Source organism: Nicotiana sylvestris, chromosome 4 (assembly GCF_000393655.2).
Source record: "Nicotiana sylvestris chromosome 4, ASM39365v2, whole genome shotgun sequence".
Lineage (NCBI taxonomy): Eukaryota > Viridiplantae > Streptophyta > Magnoliopsida > Solanales > Solanaceae > Nicotiana > Nicotiana sylvestris.
The window spans coordinates 19,801,885-19,827,839 of NC_091060.1; the positions used below are offsets into that span (position 1 = coordinate 19,801,885).

The 25,955-nt window shown below is 37.0% G+C and overlaps 3 protein-coding genes across 7 annotated transcripts; 2 read left to right on the forward strand and 1 right to left on the reverse strand.

The window, feature by feature from the left end:
* The first annotated feature begins 5,628 nt into the window (after positions 1-5,628).
* On the forward strand, positions 5,629-8,964 carry LOC104231926 (ATP-dependent Clp protease proteolytic subunit 2, mitochondrial-like). Its single transcript, XM_009784997.2, has 2 exons — positions 5,629-6,057; positions 8,217-8,964. Exons 1-2 carry the CDS (start codon positions 5,763-5,765, stop codon positions 8,633-8,635), a joined length of 714 nt encoding a protein of 237 aa, XP_009783299.1. The 5' UTR covers positions 5,629-5,762; the 3' UTR covers positions 8,636-8,964.
* A 588-nt stretch (positions 8,965-9,552) lies between these two features.
* LOC104231925 (uncharacterized) lies at positions 9,553-17,791 on the reverse strand. 5 transcript variants are annotated; one of them, XM_009784993.2, is made up of 9 exons: positions 17,491-17,786; positions 17,324-17,389; positions 16,603-17,244; positions 16,031-16,522; positions 15,186-15,347; positions 14,239-14,445; positions 13,194-13,247; positions 11,377-11,819; positions 9,553-10,394 (listed from the first exon to the last, which is right to left on the reverse strand). In XM_009784993.2, the coding sequence occupies exons 3-9, from the start codon at positions 16,667-16,669 to the stop codon at positions 9,780-9,782; spliced, it is 2,040 nt and encodes a 679-aa protein (XP_009783295.1). In that variant the 5' UTR covers positions 16,670-17,244; positions 17,324-17,389; positions 17,491-17,786; the 3' UTR covers positions 9,553-9,779. The 5 variants fall into 5 exon arrangements, with proteins under 5 accessions (XP_009783295.1, XP_009783294.1, XP_009783293.1 ...); XM_009784992.2 differs by having other exon boundaries at positions 16,603-17,389; XM_009784991.2 differs by having other exon boundaries at positions 17,324-17,786.
* Positions 17,792-21,014: 3,223 nt separating this feature from the next.
* On the forward strand, positions 21,015-22,033 carry LOC138889305 (uncharacterized). Its single transcript, XM_070172597.1, has 3 exons — positions 21,015-21,263; positions 21,400-21,563; positions 21,646-22,033. Exons 1-3 carry the CDS (start codon positions 21,015-21,017, stop codon positions 22,031-22,033), a joined length of 801 nt encoding a protein of 266 aa, XP_070028698.1.
* Positions 22,034-25,955: the final 3,922 nt, after the last annotated feature.

Genomic DNA, 25,955 nt, shown 5'->3' on the forward strand with positions numbered 1-25,955 from the left:
GGACTGGTAGAACAAATCATGAGCTTCTGTGAGTAGAATTTACAAAACTGATATAAAACAAATACATCTTTTGTTTGAAAAGTACATAAACAGAGTTTAATGATTCTAAGGCTACCATGAACAAGAGGAAGCTACAACAGGGACGCCGGAACATCTTCCAAGTCAGCTCTTATCGAACGCGGTGGCATCGACATCCGAAATCTGTACGCAATGTGCAAGAAGTCTAGTATGAGTACAACCGACCCCATGTACTCAATAAGTAACAAACCTAAACTCATGTTGAAAGCAATGACGAGCTTGTACCAAAGTTAGAGTTCATACCCATATCCAGTAATACTTCACAACAATATTCATAAGCAGCACAAAGAATGAATTATTAATAAAGTGCTCAGCTCGTTCACAGTTCAGCAAAATAAGCATTTTCTTTTTAAGTATAACAGTAAAACCCAATTCTTTTACTGAAATCACCAAAATATGAGTAAATCTGAAAACTGTGATTTTTTCATAAAACGTTCTTTCAAAATAGGAGATTTCATTTTTCAAATGGCATGAGGAAAGTACATCTCTATGCCTACATGTCAAGATACAGGTAAAATCATGAATGTCACCAGAACCAGGCAGCAGAAAGAAATGCAACTCTATGCATATATCTCAAGTGCAGATGCCAAATGCAATGCCTCTCAGTAATGAACTCATGTACTCACACTCTAAGAGTAATCAATCTCACTACCTCGAATTATCTTTTACCATGCTCAATACTCAGCACTCTCAATCACTCAGCACTGTACTATATTCGTTGCGGCGTGCAACTAGATCCATATATATATAGTCGACTGTGCTCAGTGGAGGTGTGCAGACTCCGGAGGTGCTCCTACAGCCCAAGCGCTAAAATCTGCACGGACAACTCACGTGTTGCACGAACAACTCACATGCTGCACGGACAACTCACGTGCTATAGTATCAATATCAGTATCTGCACGGACAACTCACGTGCTGCACGAACAACTTACATGCTATAATATCAATATCAGTATCTGCACGGACAACTCGACTGTTGTACGAACAACTCACGTGCTATAGTATCAATATTAGTATCTGTACGGACAACTCACGTGCTGCACGGACAACTCACGTGCTGCACGGACAACTCACGTGCTATAGTATCAATATCTCACAATCTGGCCCTCGGCCTCACTCAGTCATCAATCTCTCTAGTCTCGCTCACGGGCTCACAATGTCATGAAAATCAGCCCAAAAATAATAATATAGTGTATCAATAATAACAACCGAGACTGAGATATTATATGAATACATGAATATGACTGAGTATGAAATATCAATAAAATCAGTTAGATGACAGCAAGAAACGACCACTATGGGTCTCAACAATATTGGCATAAAGCCTAGACATGATATCTAGCATGATGTACAACTCAATTTACTTATCACATGGTGAAAACACATATATCAACAAAGTAGGACCACTACACAGTATCCTGGAAACAACAGAGTCATCATTCACAGGGTGCACGCCTACACGCCCGTCACCTAGCATGCGCGTTACCTCAACATCAATCACATAACACATAATTTGGGGTTTATACCCTTAGCACTAAGTTTATAAGAGTTACTTATCTCAAACCGTGAAGTCTTTACTCCGTTATGCCCTTGCCTCGTAAATCGGCATCCGAACGCCTTGAATCTATCCATAATTAATGTGATTCAGTCAATACAATTTATATAAATTAATTCCATGTGAAAATATTAATTTTTCACAAAAAAATCCGAAATTTAACTAAAAATCGCTTGTGGGGCCCATATCTCGGAATCCGACAAAACTCACAAAATCCGACAACTCATTCAACCACGAGTCCAACCATATCAAAATTACTAAATTCCGATAACAACTCGGTCTCCAAATCTTCAAATCTTATTTTCAAATCCCTAGGTCCAAATCCTCAATTTACACCTCAAAAATATGTAATCTAGTCGGATTATTCGATGATAATTCAATATTATGGAGTAGAAATAATCACAAGTGACTTACCTCAAGATTTCCCATAATATCTTGCTCAAAAATCGCCCCAGGCCGTGTTCTTTCGCCCAAAAATATTAAAATGGGCAAAAAAAATAGGAGAGCATTAAAAACACGATTCTGGTCGCTAAAAGTCCAATTTCCGTCGCTAAAAGTGTCAAATCTGGTCGCTAAAGGTGCGCACCAAATCCTGTTGCTCCAGCTGTCTTTAGTTTCACAGAAAATGCTCTAACTCCATCATACGAACTCGGAATTCGACGATTCTTATTCCTATTAGTCACAAATAATAATACGGACCTAGTCCTTCAATCGAAACTTAATTTGGATTTTATTTACTTAGTGTGATACCCATTTCGCTCGTTAAACAATTAACTCATGTTTCACGTCAAAAACCCAATCGCGACTTGACGAAATTAGACCAAACTTTCCAGATCGTTCTTATAATTCATTACAAAATTCCGGAAGTCTCAAAATCAAATTTCGATCTCTAGAACTAAAATGGACCTTTGGATCATTACATATTTATGCTCAAAATACAAATTTCTTCCAAAAACTCTTCCAAAACTCATCCGAGCCCCATAAGACCCCAACCAAATATACTAACAAGTTACATAATATGACACAAACTTAGTCGATTACATTGAGCAAAACTAAAAGATGAATCACACCCCAATTCAAGCCTATTCAAAACTAACAAATTCCAATTTCTACATTCGATGCCAAAACCTATCAAATCAATTCGGATTGCCCTCAAATTTTGAACGTAAGTCATAAATGACATAACAGATCTGTTAAAAAATTTAGAATCATATTTCGATCCTGATATCAAAAAGTCAACTCCCCGGTCAAACTTCCAAACTCAAATTTCCTATTTTCGTCATTTCAAGCCTAATTTAACTATAGACTTCCAAAAAGAATTCCGGACATGCTCCTAAGTCCAAAATCACCATACGGAGCTATTAGAATCATCAAAAATCCATTTCGGGATCATTTACACATATTTTACCATCTGGTCCATTTATTCAACTTAAGCTTCCATTTATTCAATTAAATTTTGAATCATCTGAAAATAAAACTTGACTACTGTCGCAAGTCATAATACACAAAACAACTCTACTCAAGACTTCAAATAGCTAAACGGGATGGAAATGCTAAAAACAACGGTCGGATCATTACATTTATGGCCCCGACATGTGCTTTCACGAAGGCATATGCTAGCATTGCAAATGAATCAATGGAGTTAGGAGCCAAGTTATGATACCAAATCATGGCTCTCTTTGATAGTGTTTCTCCAAACTTTTTCAACAGAACTGACTCGATTTCATCGTCATTCAAATCATTTCCTTTGATTCTGCAAGTGTATGAAGTGATATGCTTGTTAGGGTCGGTTGTCCCGTTGTATTTGGGTATATCGGGCAAGCGAAATTTCTTAGTAATGGGCATCGGAGCTGCGCTTGGGTAGAATGGTTTTTTATGAACTTTTTGGCATCTAAACCTTTCAAAACTGGAGGTGCCCCTGGTATCTGGTCTATCCGAGAGTTATAAGTTTCCACCTTCTTATAATTTTCTTCAATTTTCTTTTCTCCAGACTCATTCTTCTTAGCTAGTTCCTCGAGAATTTTCATAATCATGGGGTCAGTCCCCGAGTCGCTTTCATCGGGCCTTTCAGGCACTGGTTCAGCACGCCGAGTGTTCACTGGTTCAGCTGTGTTTGGAGTTCTATTCTAACTCTGAAGTTGAGCGATGGCGACTTGCTGGGCTTGCAACATCTCGAATATCACTTGGAGGTTGACTCCTCCTTCTTCCATGTCGTGTGTTCTTTGGCCTCCGGATCGGGCTTCCCTATGCACATCTCCTTCGGGGTCCGCACCTAGATATGTATTCAAAGCAATGTGTGAACTAACATCAACAGGTTTCGCTTTTGGCATTTCCCCTGGATTTATCGATGGTACACCGACTCCTGCGTTACTATTTTCTCCAAGACCTTCGTTGTCATGAATGGGTGTGTTATATGTGCTAGACATGTTTAAGCCTGAGAATCAAAAAATCTCGACAAGAAAAAGTGTAAAGATAGCATGTGTAACGAAAATCAGTAAAGAAACAATCATTATTATCTTTAACCCCACAGTGGGCGCCAAACTGTTTACCTCGAAAATTCGAGTAACAATTAAACTTGATTATTGGTTTTAAAGATATGTGATTTAGTTCAATACCGATTAATAATCAAGAAATATAAAGTAGAAATGAAAGATAGAAGTCATTCAAACCAATAATACTTGACAGTGACGACCTCGAGACGATGACCTCGAGGTGGCTTAGGGAAGTAAGAACAGTTAAGTAATCAAAATAAAGTAACAATGGAGCTAAAGGACATTGCCGATGAACAGTAAAAAGGTAGAGAGTATATTCTTTGCTCAGTGATAATAATATGTTCTTACAAATGATTGGGGTCCCCTTTATATAATAGAGGAACCCTAAATAAGGAATATTTACATTTACAGTAAGGAATATTCTTGGTACAATTGTCTTACCGCCTCGTATGGAATAGTACAATCATATTCTGGGATTTACGCCATGACTTTGGGGACATGGCAGGAATCTAACTCGTCCTAGTACAAATCCCCAACGGTACTATTTCGGGGACGAACACATTCGACCTCGGTATGCATCGTGCTTCGCCTTCGAACTCGGCCCTGGTCCCTCGAACTCGAACTTGATCTCGACCGGACTTTGGACTCAGGACGGTGCCCCGAGCCTATAAATCGGAGGGTTATGTTATCGGCCATATACAGACATGTGAGGAGGAGAAGCACAGACGCTCCAGTAATGAGGTGTGAGAGGTTGACATTGGAGGGCCTTAGAAGAGGTAGAGGTAGACCGAAGAAGAGTTGGAGTGAGGATATTAGGAATGACATGGTGCAGCTACATCTGACCGAGGACATGACCCGTGATAGGAAGGTGTGGAGGTAAAGATTAGGATAGTAGGTTAGGTAGTCTAGATTATTCATATTGGTATTGTTAGTACGTACTCTCGCATTTGGTTGGTAGTAAGTTTATTTGAATACCTTTTTTACACTATCTTGTTGTGTATGCTGCTTTTACATGGTTTTCGGTGTTTTTTCGTCTTATTTTTTGTTATTATTGTGGTACATATGCTTGCCTAAGGGGTCTATTGGAAATAGTCTCTCTACCTCCAAGGTAGGGGTAAGGTCTGTGTACACACTACCATTCCCAGGCCCTACTATGTGGGATTATACTGGGTATGTTATTGTTGTTATTGTTGTAATCAATATTTTCTTAAGGGAAGCATAAAAGAAAGAAAAAATAGCAGTTTGGTGCGCAAAACATCCCGAGTTCATGCAGGGCTCGAGAAGGGCCACACCTTAAGATGATGTAATTAGGCAACCTACCATGATATAATTATCGATGGCTGAATCTACTACTTGAACCCCTTCTAATGTGTATAAAAGAGGAATACGACAAATAATACAAGACGGAGGGAGGACATATTTTATTTGATAAGAGACCAAAGGACTATTTTGAACCACCCCAAAACATAAGGGACGAGTTTTTTGTCATTTGCTTCTAAATTTACCATACTGTAAAATCACATTTCATCCCCTCTCACTCTACTCGTACGGATCCGAAAAAACCCCTGACCTTACCCCTCCCACTTGCCTTCTTTTCTCCATCCAAGATTCATCCCCAACTCTCAACACATTCAACTATGCGCACCCAAATTGTTCACAAACTCTTTAACCGAAGAATCAACGGAACCCCTTTGAATAGTAGTAAGAGATTTTATGGGGTAATACCAATGGTGATAGAGCACTCTTCAAGAGGAGAAAGGGCTTATGACATATTCTCAAGGCTATTAAAGGAACGAATTATTTGCATTAACGGCCCCATTGATGATTCCACTTCTCATGTTGTTGTTGCTCAGCTTCTTTTTCTTGAATCTGAGAACCCTTCTAAGCCTATTCACATGTACCTCAACTCTCCAGGTGGCGCTGTTACAGCTGGTTAGTTTTTTGCAATTGTTTGTTTCTCTTTGATTTGAGTTTCCTTTTTAACTAAATTTGATTTGGGTTTTTTTGTTTGTTTGTAAGAGTTTGGTTTCTTTTTTTGTTTGATATGCTTTGTGGTTGTGGAAATGAAATTGAGGTTTTAGCTTAAATTGGAAGTGAAAATAGATTTTCAATGTCAATATTTGATTTTTATCTTGTTCTTGGTTGTCTTTGGGATAAAACAATTGAACGTAGTGTCGACAGAGTTACCCGGTATCTATGCTGATGGAGGTAGCAGGCACCCGGAGGGATAGTCGAGGTGCCCACAAATTGGCCCAGCACCACTGTCGTTAAGAAAAAATAATTGAAGGTAGTTTTGTAGAGGTTTAGTTTTTGCATCTCCTTAGAGGAATATAATCTTTAAAGAAAGAAGTAAAAACGGAAAAGTGATTTGTGAAAAGATTTGATTCTTGAGAAGGATAAGTAGATAGCCAAATTATTTTTTTGAGGACAGAAAACATTACATATAACACTTCCATATGTGCCGATTAAGGTTGAGATTCTTTTGTTGTTATATTTCATTAGGTTCAGTGTTACGAGCTTTATTTGTGTTTTTTAGTGTTGTTTGGAGCTGTATGTCATTGTAGGGAAAAGTATTAGATTCAGAAAACACCTAAGTTCCCGCTATGCGCTGGTTTGGGGAAAGGTCCGGGCCATATTTGGTTTATTGTAACTAGTCTTAGCTTGCATTTTTGCTAGTGGCGTCATATAGCAATAACTCTTACCTAATATGTGTTAAAAAAACAGATATTTATTATTGAAATAAAATGGACTTTTATTAAAAAACCGAATGGATAGAGAAGATTCATATTTCCGACTCCACCTAATTAGGGATAGAGCACCTTATTTGGGACTTAAGTGCTGTTTATTGATATAAAGCATCAGGACAAAGGGGGAGGTCATAATCTTTGGTTCCAGTCAGCTGCTCTTATTTTGTTTGATTTCTTTGGGATGCAATCTTGTCTCATTTATTCCACGACTATTTGTTTGTTCCCATTCCTTAGATGGGTAAGTTTCAATCCTTTCCCTTTTGCTTTATTCTTTGTTTACAGTATTTCTCTACCTTCTAAACAAAGAAGCGGTTTCTTTTTATCTGTCTTTCCTTGAATACCATCTTTTTAATTAATCATGATTTGCATCAAATTCGCTTTCGTATTTGTTATGGGAGTTGGAACTGATAATAAGAGAGCAAGATAACAAACTCCAAACATTCTAATTAACCTGCCATGGATGAAAGACTGTATTTAACTGGCAGAAGGATAAACGAACAGGCGCTTTGTGTACCGAGTTTCTAACCGTGTGCCAAAACCCTCATCAATCTATTGGTTATTAAAAAAAGAGAGTTATAGGTTAACTGGCATATATGTGTTTTAATTTTCTCTCATACCTCTGATGAATCAAGAGAGAACAAGTGCTTGTTTTGTGTAATTTTGGAGAAAGATACTCGGAGTAGCTTTTTAATTCTTTGCAATTTCGACTTCATTTCTCATCTGTGTAATGTGTGCCCTGCTGATACTGACGTAGTAGTCGAAGACTGCAGTCAGTGTCATTTATGATTTGACTCCAATGTGCAATCAGCATTATGACTGAGAGACCGTTTTTTATGTTTAATATGCCTAATAATTATAGAGCCTGTGATTACTTTCAGCATACTTGGTATAGACTATAGAGTAGATCTTATATTATAGTGAAATTTCTTGGGTTCTTACTATAATGACTAGTGGGACTACATTGACGCACTAAGGACTATACTTTCGACAGTCATTTTTCAATCAAAGGAAAGCATCATTGTGCTAATAAGACCTAAACATTACATCTTTTTGTCCAGTTTGGACTAGACATTAATATTACATATGCAATGTTTGTTGATATATGCTTGGTTCTGTCGTATGTGCTGATGCTTTTATTCTGTGATTAAAGCTTGACAAAAAGGTCTGGCATTGGGATTGCAATGATCTTGAAGCTAAAATAGGATTTGGTGTTTAGTTGTTCTTTATCTAATACTTTGGCAGGACAATATTTGAAGATTATTTCTTAACTTTTGTGCTCATCTTTAAGGACATTGCATAGATTTCCTGAAACGCTGACTCAGTTTATCTTTTTTGCGTTGCTAGGTCTTGCAATCTATGATACCATGCAGTATATCCGATCTCCAATTCATACTATATGCCTAGGTCAAGCAGCTTCAATGGGATCCCTTCTCTTAGCTGCAGGTGCAAAGGGTGAGAGACGATCTCTCCCTAATGCTTCAGTTATGATTCACCAGCCTTCCGGTGGGTATAGCGGGCAGGCTAAAGATTTGACGATCCACACAAAACAGATAGTTCGGGTATGGGATACTTTGAATGACCTATATGCAAAGCATACAGGACAACCTATAGAAATAATTCAAAAGAATATGGATAGGGATTATTTCATGACACCTGAAGAGGCGAAGGAGTTTGGAATAATCGATGAAGTTATAGATGAACGACCAATGGCTTTAGTAACTGATGCTGTTGCAAATGAAGCCAAAGAAAAAGGTTCAAGCTAGAAAAATTGCTGTAATACTGATCTCATTGCTGTCTTTGTTAGCATTTACCATCGCTAACTAGTTCTCCATTTTACTTACTGGTGTATTTACTTTCTAGTATTTTATTTGATGAGGCGATATCTCATTACTTTGTTTTCTCAGTAGTTTGCTTTAGTGAATTTATATGCTGGAGTTATTTGAGGTATTAGATAGAAGCATCCTCTGATTTAACTTCAATTATGTGCTAGAGTTTTTACCTTATTTCCTTCAGTAACTTTTGGAACTATTTTTGGCAGAAAAGGTCTCAGATAAATCTGAAAACCCTAAGGGGTTGTTTTGTTTAAAGACAAGTTATGCTGGGATTAGCTATCGTGGTATTATTTCTTATTGACTGCTTGGTATGTTGTATTAATGTCAATTTTACTATTTTATCCTGGAATAAGTATTCTCGGACAGGTATAAGTTACTATTTTTTGTGCTGGGATAACGTATTCCAGGATTAGTAACCAAACAAGGAATAAGGTGGTACAAAATTTTTATCCCAGGATTATTTTTGTTTTATCCTAAACGACCCCGTAGTACTTCGCTTGAATAAGTTAGTTATTTTTCCTCTAGCTGATTTTCATTTGGTTGCTGACCATTGATTCTTTTCTTGGTTTCATACTAAAAAGAGGTGGAATACTGAATGATTCTTGACTCTACTACTTAATACTCGAAAATTGTCTTAAATAAGAAATGTATTTGGTTTCCATCTCCAAAGGAAGTTTGGTGTAAATTACTAAAATCTCATGCCGGAATCTAATAAGCTGATAGTCGTTAATCCACGTGAACCAAAAAAACATATTGAGTTTTCATTTTGCCTCAGCATCTTTCAGAACTTTTTCTCCACATCTTTGAATGTGTGTGATAAATGTTATACTAAAGGCAAGCTACAAAAGTAAGGCAAAATACAATGATTAATAGTTTCCTTCTGAATAGAAATAAAAGCAGAGGAAAGCTACAATCTCCTTTGTGAGCCAATGAAAATGTAACGATGAAGATGTTTGTTTCAATCTTAAATGAATAATAAAACAGGATTCGCAGGAAATAAAAGGAAACAAAGCAAGACAAACATAAATTGTCTTCCAACACAAATAAAAAATGTGCACTTCTCCTCTTTGCCTTGCTAGTGAAGTATACGTGAGCTCTGTTTGCGAAAAATGCTTGGACCATAAGTGGACATAAACATATCCAGTAAGAGAGGAAATTGCAGGGACTCGAAGAGGATTACTGGAATGAGGGCTGCTATGCCCACTGGAATAAGTATCCATCCCTTTTTCTGACCAAAAACGAGATAAATTGTAGCACTAAATGCTATCATCAGAGATGTCATTGAAATGAATAGGGTACCCAGGCCTAGAATCAATCTCTTCGGAAGACGTCTTAGGAAATCCCCCTCTGCATATCTCGAGGTGAGGATAGACAGGAACATTAGAACAGAGGCAACAGAAGAGAACAGACAGAATGCAGCAGAAACTGCAAAAGTCGTGAAAGCAGTTTCGTTGGAGAAGAGTGGAAAACCACTGTTTTGATTGTTTCCACCTGGCACGGTAATGGCTGCTGCAAATACTACTGTTGTTGTTAGGGATGCCACAAATATACAGGAATTTGCAGTTTCTTTCATCCATTTCTCTCCTTCTTTGACCAACTCCTTGTGTTCCTCAGTAAACACCATTTTTGGAGTTTTTCCATTTGAGTTTCTCTTTGTTCTGAGCGTTGGTTGAACAAACTTTTCCACTTCCTACATAAACATAGATACCAACACATATAAATGGAATAGTTGAAGCAAGAATGATATATTTTTTAATAAAAGAACAATTTAAGATATTTTTTGTTGACTCATCTTTTTCACCAAGTCACTTCACATGTTTATATCCATTAAGGGCCTACATATTCGAATATTCTAAAAGTTCTTTTATTGTAAGGAGAAAATTCATAGTCACAGAGATACTTCAACTGACATGATAAATGGGTGTGGTCAAGCCACATACTATACACATAAGTAAACACATTTGACATCGTGATGTGTGATTAAATGGATGTCAAAGGAAAAAGAAAGAAAAAACTACTTCGCAAATGGCAGTAATACGTTAATGATATTCTTTTAAGTTCAATTTCTTATCCTTATCATAAAATCCATTTTCAAATGTCTGATTATTTTAGATACCTCCATTGTTTGCACAAGCAAAGCATTGATCCTTCATCACCGCAAATGCATTCGTAATTTATAGATCAAAGCTCGCACAAAACTGTTTTTTCTCATCTTTCCATATGCCTGCAATTGTCCAAAGATGAGATGATGCTAGTCCCTTTCATAACCCTAATCTCAATGACAATATGCTTGCACATACCCGTCCTAACATTTCCTTTCAATTGGTCGAGTATCTCAAATTATGCACAATTATATTGACTCCCATTTGCTTAAAAAGGACCATTCATCATGGATTACGATAGTTTGATATTTCCTTGACAAATTTGCAGCATTTTAAGATGCCGAGGATGCTGACATTTGTCATACTACATTTGATTATGGTGGAAGTTTCTTGGCAATTCATTAGTTTCCTAAAATAGCTTATGGTATGAGCTCTATGATACCACTATAAACTATTCTCGGCTTTTAAGGTCTGCTCTAATTATTTCCCTTTCAACAACGCGACTTAAAAGCATGCCCAGCAAAACCTAAAAAAGAACCGCGCATGAACGTAGTTATGTGAAACTCATACCTGAAACCATTGCAATTCACGCTGCATTTGCAAAGCCGCACCTGAGATAAGATTGAGTCGGCTAAGAGGTGCTAGCTTTCCAGCCATATGTAATATGTTATTCCCTGAAGTGTCTTCACCAGCTGTTACCAAATGTTTATATACACTTAACTGATATATAAGACTAAACACCTTCTCATAACGATTTATTACTGCAAGGTGAAATAAGTTATGGTTCTCAGAATCAACAAACCAGATTGCGTCTGGGTAACGTTCTATAATTTCTTCTATGATTTCAGAAATTCCTGAACCTGCTGCTGAAAGAAGTGCCTTTCTAAGTACTGGCTCAATATCCTCACCCGTAGAGGAATAATGTTTGGTAAGTTCCTCGCAAAGACGTTTCACAATATCAAGAGTCTCTTCATGCATTAATTTTGTATCCTTAATGTGTCTGATTGCTCTTGCTGTAAACAAAAAACACTTTCTTAGAACATGATAGGGCACTAACAAATAGTACATCATGTTATGATAAATTATCTTAGTACAGAGATTTCCATAGGAACAACTCTATCACAAGAGTACCATAATAATTCCCAAACACAGGAAGTCACGGCCCGTCTACGTACTACTATTTTGCTCTTATTGAAGTCACTATTATTAACATTATATAACTTTTTCTATGTCCAACTCCCAATCATGCTACGGAGAAAGGAAAAAAAATATCCCAGTCATGTGTCTCAGTGCATTTGTCATTCAGCTCTATTAAGTGTCAATGCTTTTTTAAGGCATGCAATTACAATTCAGTACTTAACCTAATCAAGTACAGCAGGCAGATCTGCACTCAACAACCTTTATAGCATGTTTGGCAAACTTCTAGGAAATTAAAAGTGCTTATTTTTCAACAAAAACAATGCTTATTTTTTAGGGTTAAGGCGTTTGGCCAAACTTCTGGGGGGAAACTGAAAAGGCATCTTTGAGTAGTAATAAAATTTGCTATTTGCTGTTGGAAAGTAGTTCAAAAAAGCAGCTTCTCTGTGGAAGCAGAAGCGAAGTCGTGTTTAATGTTTTCAGGACGAAAAATTATACTTATAGGAAAATTTCTATTTACCAAATTATTTGAACAGTATAGACAAAATCTAAACTCATGTGTTGTCCACACCAGATCTATGGCCAAAGTCTCATAAGATGCTCCCTCTCTATGTATTTTGATCTAAAATTTTACATTTTAGCTAAATGGAATTGGAAAACTTAATTAAGGTCTCTCATAATAAAAATTTCAGATCATGTATCTACTTAAAAATGATACTAATTGTAAAGTGGATCTTTACACTCTTTTCCATAATTTGACGCTCAAAATATCAACTTTTGAAAAGAGTGACCAAATATAAACTGCCTCCATAATACTAATGAAGTTGCTCATAAAATGTTTTGGCAAAACCTATGTTACTTGAACTCTCCGAAAATATCTCCGGGTGCGTGTCTGATCCTCCAAAAGTAGTGTATTTTTGAAGGATCTTACACGGGTACGGTAGTATTTTGGAGAGTCCGTGCAACATAGGGCAAACACAAACTGCTATTAATCAAAAGTACTTTTTCTGGAACTCCATTTGGCAAAGAGTTCTTCTCAAAATAAGCAATTTGAAAGTTTTGCCAAACATATTCTTAGTCCATATAGGTAAGAGGACTATATGACAAATGTAGGCGTAACAGGAATTACAGGTATTATCAACAATATAGTTTGTGCTAATAACGTGTGAATTACTTTTCTAGACAAGATTTAGGCCTATATTAAATTTCGAAATGCTAATGTCACAATAAGCGAACAAATATTAACTTACTTGTTGTTTTCCAAATTTCGCGAGTGGCACGAATCATTGACTTCATCATGATCCCTATAAAGTAGAATGATCCAACAATTACTCAAATAATCCCAGAAGTGGGCGTGCGATTTTTCACCAGTAAATAAGACAATTTTGTTTTAATGCCAATGTGCAAAAACTTGAGAGTCCATTCAAAACCTTAATTTAAAAGCTGCTACAATTCATGAGACAACTATAAGTCATACCAGCCTGCATGTGCAACTCAATTTTGGGGTTCACACATTTTGTTTTGCTTGTTAAAGGTAATATATTGTTTTCCGCAATTAGAAAGCGATGTGGAAGTATTTACAATAGTAGACTATATTACGAGTTTTGTGATGAGCTCAAAAAGTCCATCATGACCTCAATGTCATTTGCAATAGCCATGTTGCACCAAAAAAATAAACAAGATATAATGGCCAAAATGAAGTGGTGAGAGTGGAGGAGGAGAGGAGTGCATGAATGAGGAGGTAATGGTAGTGGTAGCAATGGAGGTTCAAGTGAGTTTAGAGATAAGGAAGAAAGAGAAAGAGAAAAAACAAAGTAAAGGAAAAAGATTTAGAAAAAAATAAAAAAAGAAATGAAATTTCTAAGTCGAGTATAATTAGTTGTATAACAACCAATTGGAAAATGATACATGGACAAATTTAGTCCATTTTTAGCATTTTTCCTGCCTTTCAAACGCTTCAAAGAAGGTATTTACACTTTGTCATGTCAGGAATAGTTCCACTTTGGACAAGAATATGGGGTAAGAGGTTGCTCGTAAAATTCAGTGTGTAAATTATTTTTCGGGGCAAGTTTAGGGGGAAAAATATGAATTTTCCAAGCCTTGGTTGATAGAGTTACCCGGAACCTACTGCTGGTGGGAGGCGGTAGGTGGTACGTATCACATGGAATTAGTCGAGGTGGGCGCAAGCTGGCCCGGACACCACCGTTATCCAAAAAAAAAATGAATTTTTCCCTTAATTTTGTGTGACAGAGGCCAATTATGTCATGTTACATACAATATTAAAAAAGTACTTACCGACGTGATTCATACAGCTATAGATCGGTGTAACAAGCCATTTTGGACAGACAAGGATGCAACAGTTTGCTAAACGTGTACAATACTCCCATGTTAACCCACTAGCAGGCTCTGGTGATTGCCTCGAGGGTGATGTAGCTGACGATTGGGCTACAACAAGAGACTTTTCAATGTCTGCCAACCTGATCTCTAATTTTGCATGCATGACTTCACAAGAAAAAAACAAGGTAATTAGGTATTCACATACAACCGTTTCAGAAGTACATGCTTTCACTTAATTTTCTATCATTTGTTTTCTTGAGTTATTCATTTAGATATCCTATTAAAGATTCGTTTCATTCAAAACTTTAGATTTGGCTATCATCATTCTCTAAAAACTATTTAACCTTGTGGGTTCTGATGGTTTTAATGGTAATTTTACTAATGTTACTACAAGATATTAGGTCTATGTAGTGCTAGCTTGTTGTTCTCTCTATATGAATATTCCTAAGTTCTATATACTACCTTGATTTGATACCAAAGAAGGAGATCCTGCTGATTTCACCTATGTTATACCCATTACCCTCTTTCATCAGTGGCAAGAGAATCTCTAAACTTTTTCTTTTATGAGATTGAGGAAGGTGTTCCTTAACTGATATAAAAGTTTTGCGAAAGAAATGTCTAAATAAGAGAATAAATAACTTAAAGATGAGTTATATATCAACAAAGAAGACTAATAGCAATTACTGGGGCTCCATAAAAAGCTGTCTTAATTGGTCAAAATTAGACCAGGCTGCCAGCAGGAAGCTCTAAGGAACCCAAATCAATATAGATTGGTCTGGGGCAGGGGTGGAGACTAGTTTAGTCCCTTGGACTTCTCGCAAGTGTAGCATTACCATCTTCTGAAAGCACATAAACAGAAGAAAATACTATCGCAGGTGATAACAAGAATATAGTACGAATAGAACCTGAATAAAGTAACTGCTGCCAGTGCCAGAATCTTAGTCGAGTCCCACTCCGAAATGCAGAAGGTATTTCAGCCAGCAAGCTCAAAAGGGATTCGTTATTGTCACCATAAAACTCTGTTCGGGCCAAACCAGGATGACGTCTTAGCAGAGCTAGCAGCACATCTGTTTTACACAAGGAAGATTAAACAAGACATTATAAAATCTGGTAAAAGGTGAGCTACGAAGTACATAAATTGTATTAGAACATCATATTCTCATAAGCTTTAATCAGTTGCTAAATACTTTAAATATAAGTTTATAAATAAAAAGACAATTAAGGATTCAGCAAAGCCTTTCCAACTTGTTAAAGCTTCTTCACTAAGGGAAGAAATAATATTTTAGCATTCTCTTCATCTTGAAATTATTTTTCAAGCCCAAGATCAAAACAATTCCACTTCATTTTTTTCTTCTTCCTATTCATGTTGAACAAATCAGTCAGAGAGAAGGAAAATTGTTGAACTTTTCATTTTCTCTAACCATTCACTATCTTTCATGTAACATGTGGTAATGTGATGATTATTGTCGGATTGCACTTATCCTATTTGAATTATTGTGTTATTTTTCTTTTAATAAATATTGAGGGCGAAAATCTAATTGATCAAAAATAGATGGCTCATTTATGATATAATGGTGTTACTTCTCACGGATATGAAAGAAGATTAGTAAAACTAACTAGTCCTCTGCTAGAATCCTGAAGTTTCATGATCTTGAAGAGATGTAAGAATTTTGTTTCAAATTGTTTAAAGTTTACCATCTATAAATGAAGAAAAAACTAACATTAATCATAGGACAAGTAAATATATTACCATAGAATCCAGCCAATACTAGAAGATGGAGAAAGTGGGAAGCACTCGATTGTTTAGTTGGTGGGGAGCCTCCCAACTTCCTTTCCATATCCCCAATCAAAAGTAAAACCATCTCCTTATGGCCATACCTAGCAGCCTCTATGATTGGATGTGGCCCAACAGCATCATCAAGAGATCCCATTCCCGGGTTGAGTTGCAGCAAATTCTTTGCTGCATCCATGTTCCCAACCATTGCAGCCACACAAAGAGGTGTGTGCCCATCATTGTTACGCGAAGTGTAAGCTGATGGACCCACAGTCGGATCATCAAACCACTTTCCCGCACCAACAATTACATGAAGGGTGGTGTCCCCAGCTCTTGTTATCTTACAATCCCAGGCTTTGTATAGGGGCCCCAGAGGTCGAGCAGCTAGCTCAAGATCACATTGGTCGCCTCTGAGTAATGCACGGTATAAGGGCAAGCATCTCCACAACTGATCCTTCTCGCTTCTGCCTGTTCAAGTATAGCCAATGCATTCTCAGCAGGGCAGAGGAAGTAATTGGCAGAATGTAGGAATGAAGAAAAGCTTTTACCGGGACTGGGCGATTGGTGAACATTATTGTTGCTTGTGTTCGCTGCTAGATTTGGTAAGGACGACATGCTTGTCGGTATCAGAGTTGATTAAGCAAGTGAGTGTTCAGCCTTCGACTACTGGATTGTTGGATCCAAATACTTCTTTTATCAGGAATTTATGTTTTCAATTGGCGATTGTTGTTTGTTTTGTCCTTTTCTTTCTTTCTTTCTTTTTCCCTTCATCTTAACAAATATTCCTCTCCACTTCAAACATTAGTATATTAATGTAACACCTGAGCTAGCTTTAGGTAGAATCACAGCAATGAGAACAGAAATACAGATTACAAGGAAGAGAGAAGAGAGCAAGTGTTGGGTAAGTTTTTATCCCAAATGAGTGGTCTGTATAATCCTCCTCTCCTTTCCATACAAGGCTCACACATCATTTGCTAAAACAATAATGATGCTAAAAACAATAAATTTGGGAAATCAAAAAACTAAAGGGACCAAAATTTCAAAATAAAAACTTCTAATTTAAATATAACTGGACTTAAGTGCATTAATAATAACTTCAAGGGGGGTTTCCATTTCTTTTTAGTCACCTCCTTCCAATGCGACAATCATTCCCCATCTTGAAACCTTGAACTCCAGGTTTGAATTTGGGGCTGAAATTAATTAGGATTAGGGCTTCGAATGGGGAAAATTGGGATTTGATGAAATAATCATTAGCCCACTGCACTATACCTGCTTTACTGTTGCATTGCCTCTTTTGACGATCCTTCGATCAAGAATTGCCTTACTGGCGAACAACTTGGAGGTGTAATACATGGTATTTTCTCAAATGCACTAATCAGTTGCTAAATATTTCAAATATAAGATTAACAAAAATAAAAAGACATCTAAGGGTTTACCAAAGAATTTCCAACTCATTCAGATCGGGCGACTGCTTGAAAGCTCGAGCTGGCTGTTGCTACATTCTGTGATGAGTCAACCTTCGTCTTTATCTCCTCCCCCTCCCCCACCCCCTCCCGGGGGCCCGTTGACGAGGCTTCCTCCCTACTTCCTTTACTAAAATAATGGAATTAATTATGCCGAGATAGTTATATTGGAACTGGTATTATTTCTTATTGCTTGCGGATATGTGTATTAATTTTGGGGTTATTATTTCAACATTTGGTGCTAGGATATTTTTTTTTAAATTAAATAATTTTTTATTTATTTTCTTATGTTTGGTAAAAGAACACAATATATTATTACTAGAACATTTATATATAATCTAAACAAATACAATCGGGTTGTGATAGATGGTGGAATGGGAGGGCGGGGCTTGGGTGGATGAGTAGTGACGGGGTCTGAGGTGGTTGGAGGTTAAGGGGGTTAGGAATGGAAAGGAAACAAGGTTGAGGGGTTAAAAGTGGAAAGGAAACAATTAGCATTCCATTTAAGGAACTCGTTTTTCCTACTCCCACCGTCATTATCCTGATTCTAGGGGTGGACATATATCGGGTAAAACCGATAACCCGAACCGTTAATTCTTTATTGGGTTATTGGTATTGGGTTATTGGGTTAACGGTTCGGTAACGGGTTAAAAAAAAATTTTATTGGGTTATCGGTTCGGGCTCGGTTTGCATTTTTGTTATTGGGTAAAAACCGATAACCCAATAAGAATGATGTAATTTACTAATTTACCCTTAAGTATATACTAGAGTTATTTATTTTCCTAACTCCCTCTTCACTCTTCAGTCTTCAGTCGTTTGTCTTTCAGTTCTCATTCTTGTTTCCGTCGCAGCCCCCAAGAGTCAAGACGCAAGACTCACCACCAGTTCTCCGCCAGACATCAGTAGATACTGCACAGAAGTGGGAGCGTGCTTTTGTTAAGAAACAACAAAAGTTGGCAGTTTACACGTTCTGGCAGTTTGATTTCTTTGTTTTATATATTGCAAATTTTTTTAGTTGTTTTATCTTATCGGGTAAACCGATAACCGAACCGATAACGATATATAACCGATTAACCGATAACCGATAACCAATATCTTATCGGTTTGGTTATCGGGTTATGATATTTGTAAACCGATAACCGATAGGCAAAACCGATAATGTTCAAAACCGAACCGACCGATGCCCACCCCTACCTGATTCTAAAGAAAGTGTTGAGAAATATTACGGAAAAGGGCCAAAAATACTCCCGTTGTATGTTAAACGGTTTATAAAAGCCCTCCGTCCATCTATCCATCTGAAAATATATAGGACGTTATTTCGATTTTCAAATTTACCCCCACGACTAACGGAATTCCATGTGTGCATCTCATTAACTGATGTGGCGTTATTTCATTTGTCCACGTGGGTCAGTAGGGCTAACATTATATTTGGGTATTTTTTTACCCATTAAACCGATCTGACCCATTACTTTTACCTATGAGTCAGTCTTTTAACCCTAAACCCACCGACAAACATTCATTTTTACCATTTCTCTGATTTCTTCTATCTAAACTATCAATGGCGATTTTAGGGCTTCTTTAGGGTTCATTGTTTGGTCCGATTTGGTGCGCTCAAAACAGGAAGACCTTTGATTTCCAGCGATATCTTGCATTATTATTCGATTAAAGTAAGTATTTACATCTTAAAGTTATTAAATTGTAGAGTTGGGGAATATTTGGGAACTGACAGGTTTATGTCTGCTGCATGTGATGTTTTTATGTTTTCTGAGCTATTTTTTGTACCTTTCTAGAATTTTTTATGTTACTTTTGTTTTTGGTGGTCCTTATCGTATTGGTCCTACATATTAAAGCTAGGGTTTTTGTCGATTTGTATTTTTAATTGATGGTGGGGTTTCATACCTTTATATTTTTATTGTCGCTTTGTATTATACTGCTGATGTGGTCCTATTTTGCCATTTTTTATTGTTGTTGCATGTGATTTTATCCGAAGGATGGTGGATAAAGTGAACTTATATTTTAATTATGGGGGTGAGTGGGTATTGGAACCTACGTTGTCTTATACTAAGAGAGATGTGCACGTGCTGAGTGGTTATGAAGTAGACCATCTCTCTTATATTGATTTGTGTAAAGAATACACTGAAGTGATAGGATATGTTGAGGTACAACAGTTGATATTTCTTGACCTTTCTGGAAGGTATTTTTTGTTAGATGGGGATAAAGGGATTAGGAAGATTCAAGCCCTAATTAATGATAGTTTCACTGATATACAATTATTTGGTGTTGACCTGTTGGATGATACTATAAATATTCCTGTATTTACCCAGTTTACAACAACAATAGATAGTGTACCTATTGTTGTAGCTTCTAACTATGATAGTAGTGAAGATGATACAGATATTGAAAGTGTTGATAGTGATTATGATAGTGATGCCCTAGGCTTATTTGAGAGGCAGAAGAAGTGTGAGGTAACTGACCAACTTGATAGGTATAAAACATTGGAAAAAGGTATGACATTCAAAGATCTTGCTGAAACTAAGGAGGTTATTGGTTACTATGTTGTGTCTAATAAGAGGGGCCTTAAGGTAGATAAGAGAAGACTTAGATACAAGTGTCAGATTGGGTGTCCCTTTAAATGTCTTATTTCTAAGGATGACAAAGATCAAGGGGTAAAGATAAAAACTTGGAGGGATGAACATGATTGTGGTGAAGTCTTTGAGAACAGAAGAGAAGAGCTACTCCTGCTGTTTTAGCACATTATTTTAAGAGAAAGATTCAAAATAATCCTAAGTTTAAGATTAAAGAGATGAAGTTTGATTTAGAGGATAGATTTAGTTTGAATGTGAGTGACTCAAAGTTAAAAAGGGTAAAGAGAATGGTTTTAGAGAAATTGGAGGTTAGTTACTTGGATGAGTATAACAAATTAGAGGCATATGCTCAAGAGTTGAGAGAAACAAACCCTGGTACTGATGTGGTGATACAGATATCCAATGATGCAATGGAGAAAGGTAAGAGAAGATTTTTGAGGATGTATGTCTGTTTCCAGACCCTCAAGATTGGATTCAAAGCAGGTTTGAGACATCTTATAGGTCTAGATGGAACATTTTTAAAAGGTAAATGCAAAGGGATGTTGTTATAAGTTGTTGTTGCTCAAGATTCTTACAATCATGTGTATCCACTAGCTTGGGCTGTAGTGGATAAGGAAACAAAGAGAACCTGGCAATGGTTCATGGAGAACTTGAAGGCTTCTTTGGACTTGAAAGATGGTGAAAGGTACGCATTCATGTCAGATATGCAGAAGGTATGTTACCATATGTAAATTTTTACATTCAGCAGATTTTTACATTTAACACATTCTTTGTTGATGTAGTGTTTCTTCATGTGTAGGGTCTATTAGATGTTGTGAGGAATGTATGTCCACAATGATATCACAAATATTGTGCAAGGCATATTGAAGCAAATTGGAGCAAAAATAAAATACTGATGAGATGAAAAAGTTAATGTGGTGGTGTTCTTGGAGCACATATGAGGAGGAATTTAAGGACATGTTGAAACAGTTAGGTGAAGTGTCTGAGGATGCTATCAGGGACTTGCTGAATTATCCTCCAGTAACCTGGTATAGATCTTACTTTGATACTCAGTGTAACAACCCAATGGTGGACAACAACTTTACAGAGTCCTTCAACTCTTGGATTCTTGAAGCTAGACATAAGCCAATTGTGAAGATGCTTGAGGATATAAGAGTGAAGGTGAAGTTAACTACTTTGACTAACTGCTTGTTTACTGATTAACTACTGATTTACAACTATTGACTAACTACTATGTTACTGATTTCATACTGTTAATTAACTACTAATTTACTATGTTACTGATTAACTATTGAAGGTGATGAATCAACTAAAGGATAGAGCAGAAGAAGTTAACAGTTGGAGAGGTGAATACAGCCCATATGCAATGGAGTTATACAATGATTATAGAGATATGGCTTCAAAGTGCAAGGAAAATTTTAATGAAGAAAGGGGTTTTGAAATAAGTGAAGGTGAAAACAGGCACACAGTGATTCTGAAAGCAACAAAGGTGCACATGCAGACTTTGGGACTTGTTTGGAATCTCTTGTGTTCATGCTATCAGGGTATTCTTATATAAGAAACAAGACCCAACACTTGGGATTCACTGGTGGTATTCCAAACAAGCCTGGCAGTTGGTGTATCAACACAAACTGCAGCCTGTTAGAGGTGAAAGATTCTGGAAAGTTGAGCGACACCAAGCCATGGATCCACCACCATTAGCAAAGATGGTTGGTAAACCTAAAATGAAAAGGTCAAGAGAGAAGGATGAAGCTAGGAAAAGGCAAGGACAATGGTCAACATCTAGGAAGGGTCTTCAGATGACTTGTAGTTTTTGTGGCAAGCCAAACCATAATAAAAGAAGTTGCCCATTAGCCAACAAGATATACTTTCTATCTATTGTTTATACTTACAATCTCTTTTTTTACTCACAAGATAACATGTATATTTGATTATAATTACAGTCAAAGAAAGTGCAAGACCACACTCAGACAAATGGAGACCAAGAATTAGAATTTTTTATGGTCCCTACTCCAGGTTTTAAAGCACAAGACCAACAATCCAGTCAGAACACTCATATGCTAACTCAGCAATCCAGTCATGACACTCAGCAGCCAAGTCAGCAATCCAGTCAGAACACTCAGCAACCAAGTCAGCAATCCAGTCAGAACACTCAGCAGCCAACTCAACCATCCAGTCATGACACTCAACAGTCAAGTCAACAATCCAATATCTACACTCAGCAGTCAACTCAGCACTCCAATCATAACACTTAGCAGCCAAGTCAGCAATCCAATCTCTACATTCAGATGCCAACTCAGCACTCCAGTCATGACACTCAGCATTCCTGTCATTACACCCAGGCAACTAAGATGCCAAGTCAAAATATTCAGACCAGAAGAAGGCTTATTCAAGCAGACTTTGGTGGAGAAGCTGACCAAGTTTTGAGGCCTAAGGTTATGTCTGATATTAAGACTAGACTTCAACGTATGAATCAACAAAATTCTGGGACTAGGAAGATACCATTCACAGATGATCACACTGGTAGCTCACAACCAACAAAACTGCCATACTCCCCAAAGAGAACTGCCTAGAAGGGGAAGGAAACAATGATAACAGTTCAACTGTTGGGTGTAAAAGAGAAAAAGATTGGCAAACTTAAAGCTAGAAGAGGTAAGGGGAGGGGCAAGGGGGAGTAGTGTAGCAATTTGTGATGAATGTAATATATATTAAAATCCTTTTTTTGCATGACTGTTCGAGTACATGATGTTTGGTATGTTCTAGCTTTTTAGACAAGTAAATGTTGTGACAGTGGTACAGGTTTTTGGATCACACATTTACTTGTCTAATAGCAATATTTTGTTGGGCTTAAATCTTAAAACAATGTATATTTGCTACTCGATTAATGGCAATGTTCTTCTTGTCTATCTTCTCTATCTATAAGAGATATTTCTATTTGTTATTGTGATTGTCTGTGCATGTGCACCTTTACAAATGCAGAATTAAAATGTTGTATGAGAGTGAAGAGAATGGTAACAAACTTCATTTCATACCAACAGAGAACCATTACAAATGCAGAATTACAAAATCAGAACCTAATACATAAACATTAAAATGCAGAATTACAAAATCAGAACCTAATACATAAACATCTGCAAACTTCATATTTCAATTTTGTAGTTTAACTTCAAACTTCATCAAAACCTAATACATAAACTTCAAACTTCTGCAACATAACATAACTACACTACAACATCTTGAAAACTAGTACTAACACAAAGACAATCCAAAAAAATACAATAAACAACTTCATATTTTGTAGTTGAGCCTCCATCCTAGCAACCTTCTCTAATTTTGATGAATTAATTCCCTCGACCTCTTCTATTATTTTCTCCATTTTCAGTTTTTTAGCTAAAACAACATCTTCCAAGTTAGCCACCATCTTCTTCAGATGATTTCTTTCAACTTCCACTGACTTCAGTGAAGTATTCAAGTTATGGATCAACATCGTCACATGTGGTGGCATCTCTTCATCCCGCCATTCCCACAAACCACATGAAGAGGCCTCGTCAAAACGAGGGCAATTTTAGAATCAACGACCACCGCTCAATTGAGTCTTAGCCACAAAATGATTTGCAGTTAAACAACAACCACAATGACGCGACGAACCAGAAGAGACAGAATTTTTAGACATTTGAATTTTTTTCTTATTCAATAAAGGCAGAACTTTTACATCCAACCACAAGATTCGAAGGAAAAAGACAAGATTTAATTTGTTGTAAAAGAGAAATTTTGAGGAAGAAGAAAGGGGAATAGGGGAACTTAATGACTTAGGTTCTAAATTGGGGAAGAAGACGAGTAAAAAATATGGGTTTAGGGTTAAAAGACTGACCCATAGGTAAAAGGAATGGGTCGAATCGGTTTAATGGGTAAAAAATTATCCAAATATAATGTTAGCCCCACTGACCCACGTGGACAAATGAAATAACGCTACATCAGTTAATGAGATGCACACATGGAATTTCGTTAGTCGCGGGGGTAAATTTGAAAATATAAATAATGTCCTATATATTTTCAGACGGATAGATGGACGGGGGGCTTTTATAAACCATTTATCATACGATAGGGGTACTTTTAGCCCTTTTCCGGAAATATTACAATTATATTAGTGGATGTCTATAACTTCTAAAGAAGTTACTCCCACTACTCTTCTCCATTATCTCCATAACTTCCACTATTCTAATATTTATGGTTGTAACTCTCATGCTTCCATAACCTCCCCCATGATCTTCCTCCATGATCTCAAATGTTTAATGCTATGTTTATGGCATTCTTTTGTATACCTCTATGTAATCCTATAAATAGAGGGTTTTGGCACCACATTGTACACACTTAAAAAACATTTGAATACATGAAAGAAATAAGAATCTCTTTTCTCTTGCTCCCTACATTCTTGTCTATTTTCTTATTTTATATTATTACTTTGAGCTAAGTATTTTAACACGTTATCAGCACGAGTCTCTAACCATCACGGTAAGTTATCTTCTCGACTCTGATTTAAAATTATCAGGTACAACCTATTTCTCTCTTTTGCAAGAATAATGACATGTTTTGTTGGATACTTAGTTTTTCTTAATTCCATTTTAAACAAAATGTAACGACCCGACCGGTGGTTTTGAGCTTTTGCACTTTGATCGCCAGTTCTCAAGCATGACTTGCCCTGTGTGATATATTATGACTTATATTAATTGTTGGTTTTGGTTTTCAGGGTTATTGGAATGAATTTGGAAGAAACAGTTCTTAGTTGAAGCTTGAAATTTGAAAGGATTGACCAAGATTTGACTTGTTTGTATATGATCGCGGATCGGGATTTTTATAATTTGATTAGCTCCGTTAGGTGATTTATGACTTAGGAGCGTGATCAGAATGCATTTTGGAAATCCGTGGAAGATTTAGGCTTGAATTGGCAAAATTGATATTTTGGCGATTTCCGGTTGATAGGCGAGATTTTGATATAAGGGTCAGAATGGAATTCCGAGAGTTGCAGAAGCTTAATTATGTCATTTGGGATGTGTGTGCAAAATTTCAGGTCATTCGGAGGCGGTTTGGTTAGGTTTTTGATCGAAAGCGTATTTCGAAAGTCTTTAGGAAACTTAGGCTTGAATCCGATGTGTTTTGAGTGATTTGATGTTATTTGAGGTGTTTTGATTGGAGCAAGTTTGAACGAGGTTTTAGGATGTGTTGGTGCTTTGGGTTGAGGTCCCGAGGGCCTCGGGTGAGTTTCGGGTGGTCAATCGGACCATTTTGGAGTTTGAAAGTTGTAGAAAATCTGCTCAACTGTTGCAGAGAATTATCTCTTCGCGTTCGCGAGTATAGCCTCGCGTTCGCGTAGAAGGATTTGAGAAAGTCCAGAATTAAGCCTTCGCGTTCACGGAAGGATGGGAAGCAGTGCATCGCGTTCGCGAGAAGGCACTCGCAATCGCGTAGAGTAAATTGGGGTCCAAGGTATTTTGTTCATCGCGTTCGCGTAAGGTTGTCGCGTTTGCAAAGGTTAAAGCGGAGGAAGCATCACGTTCACGACTGGAATGTCGTTTTTGTATAAGGTAAAAGTTGGTCAACGTAAATTTATGCTACACGAACACGAGAGGTTGACCGCATTTGCGATGAAGAAAGGGTCAGAACTGGGCAGAAAGCTTTTAAGTTATTTCATCCGCAATTTTGGGTCATTTTTCTCCATGGTTGGTCATTTTGAGAGCTTCTTGGTGGAGATTAAAGAGGGATTCAAGGGGAATCGATTGGAGGTAAGATTTTTTAACTTAAAACTCGTTTCTATTGTGAAATCCACCTAGAAATTCATGGAAAACTAAGCCTAAA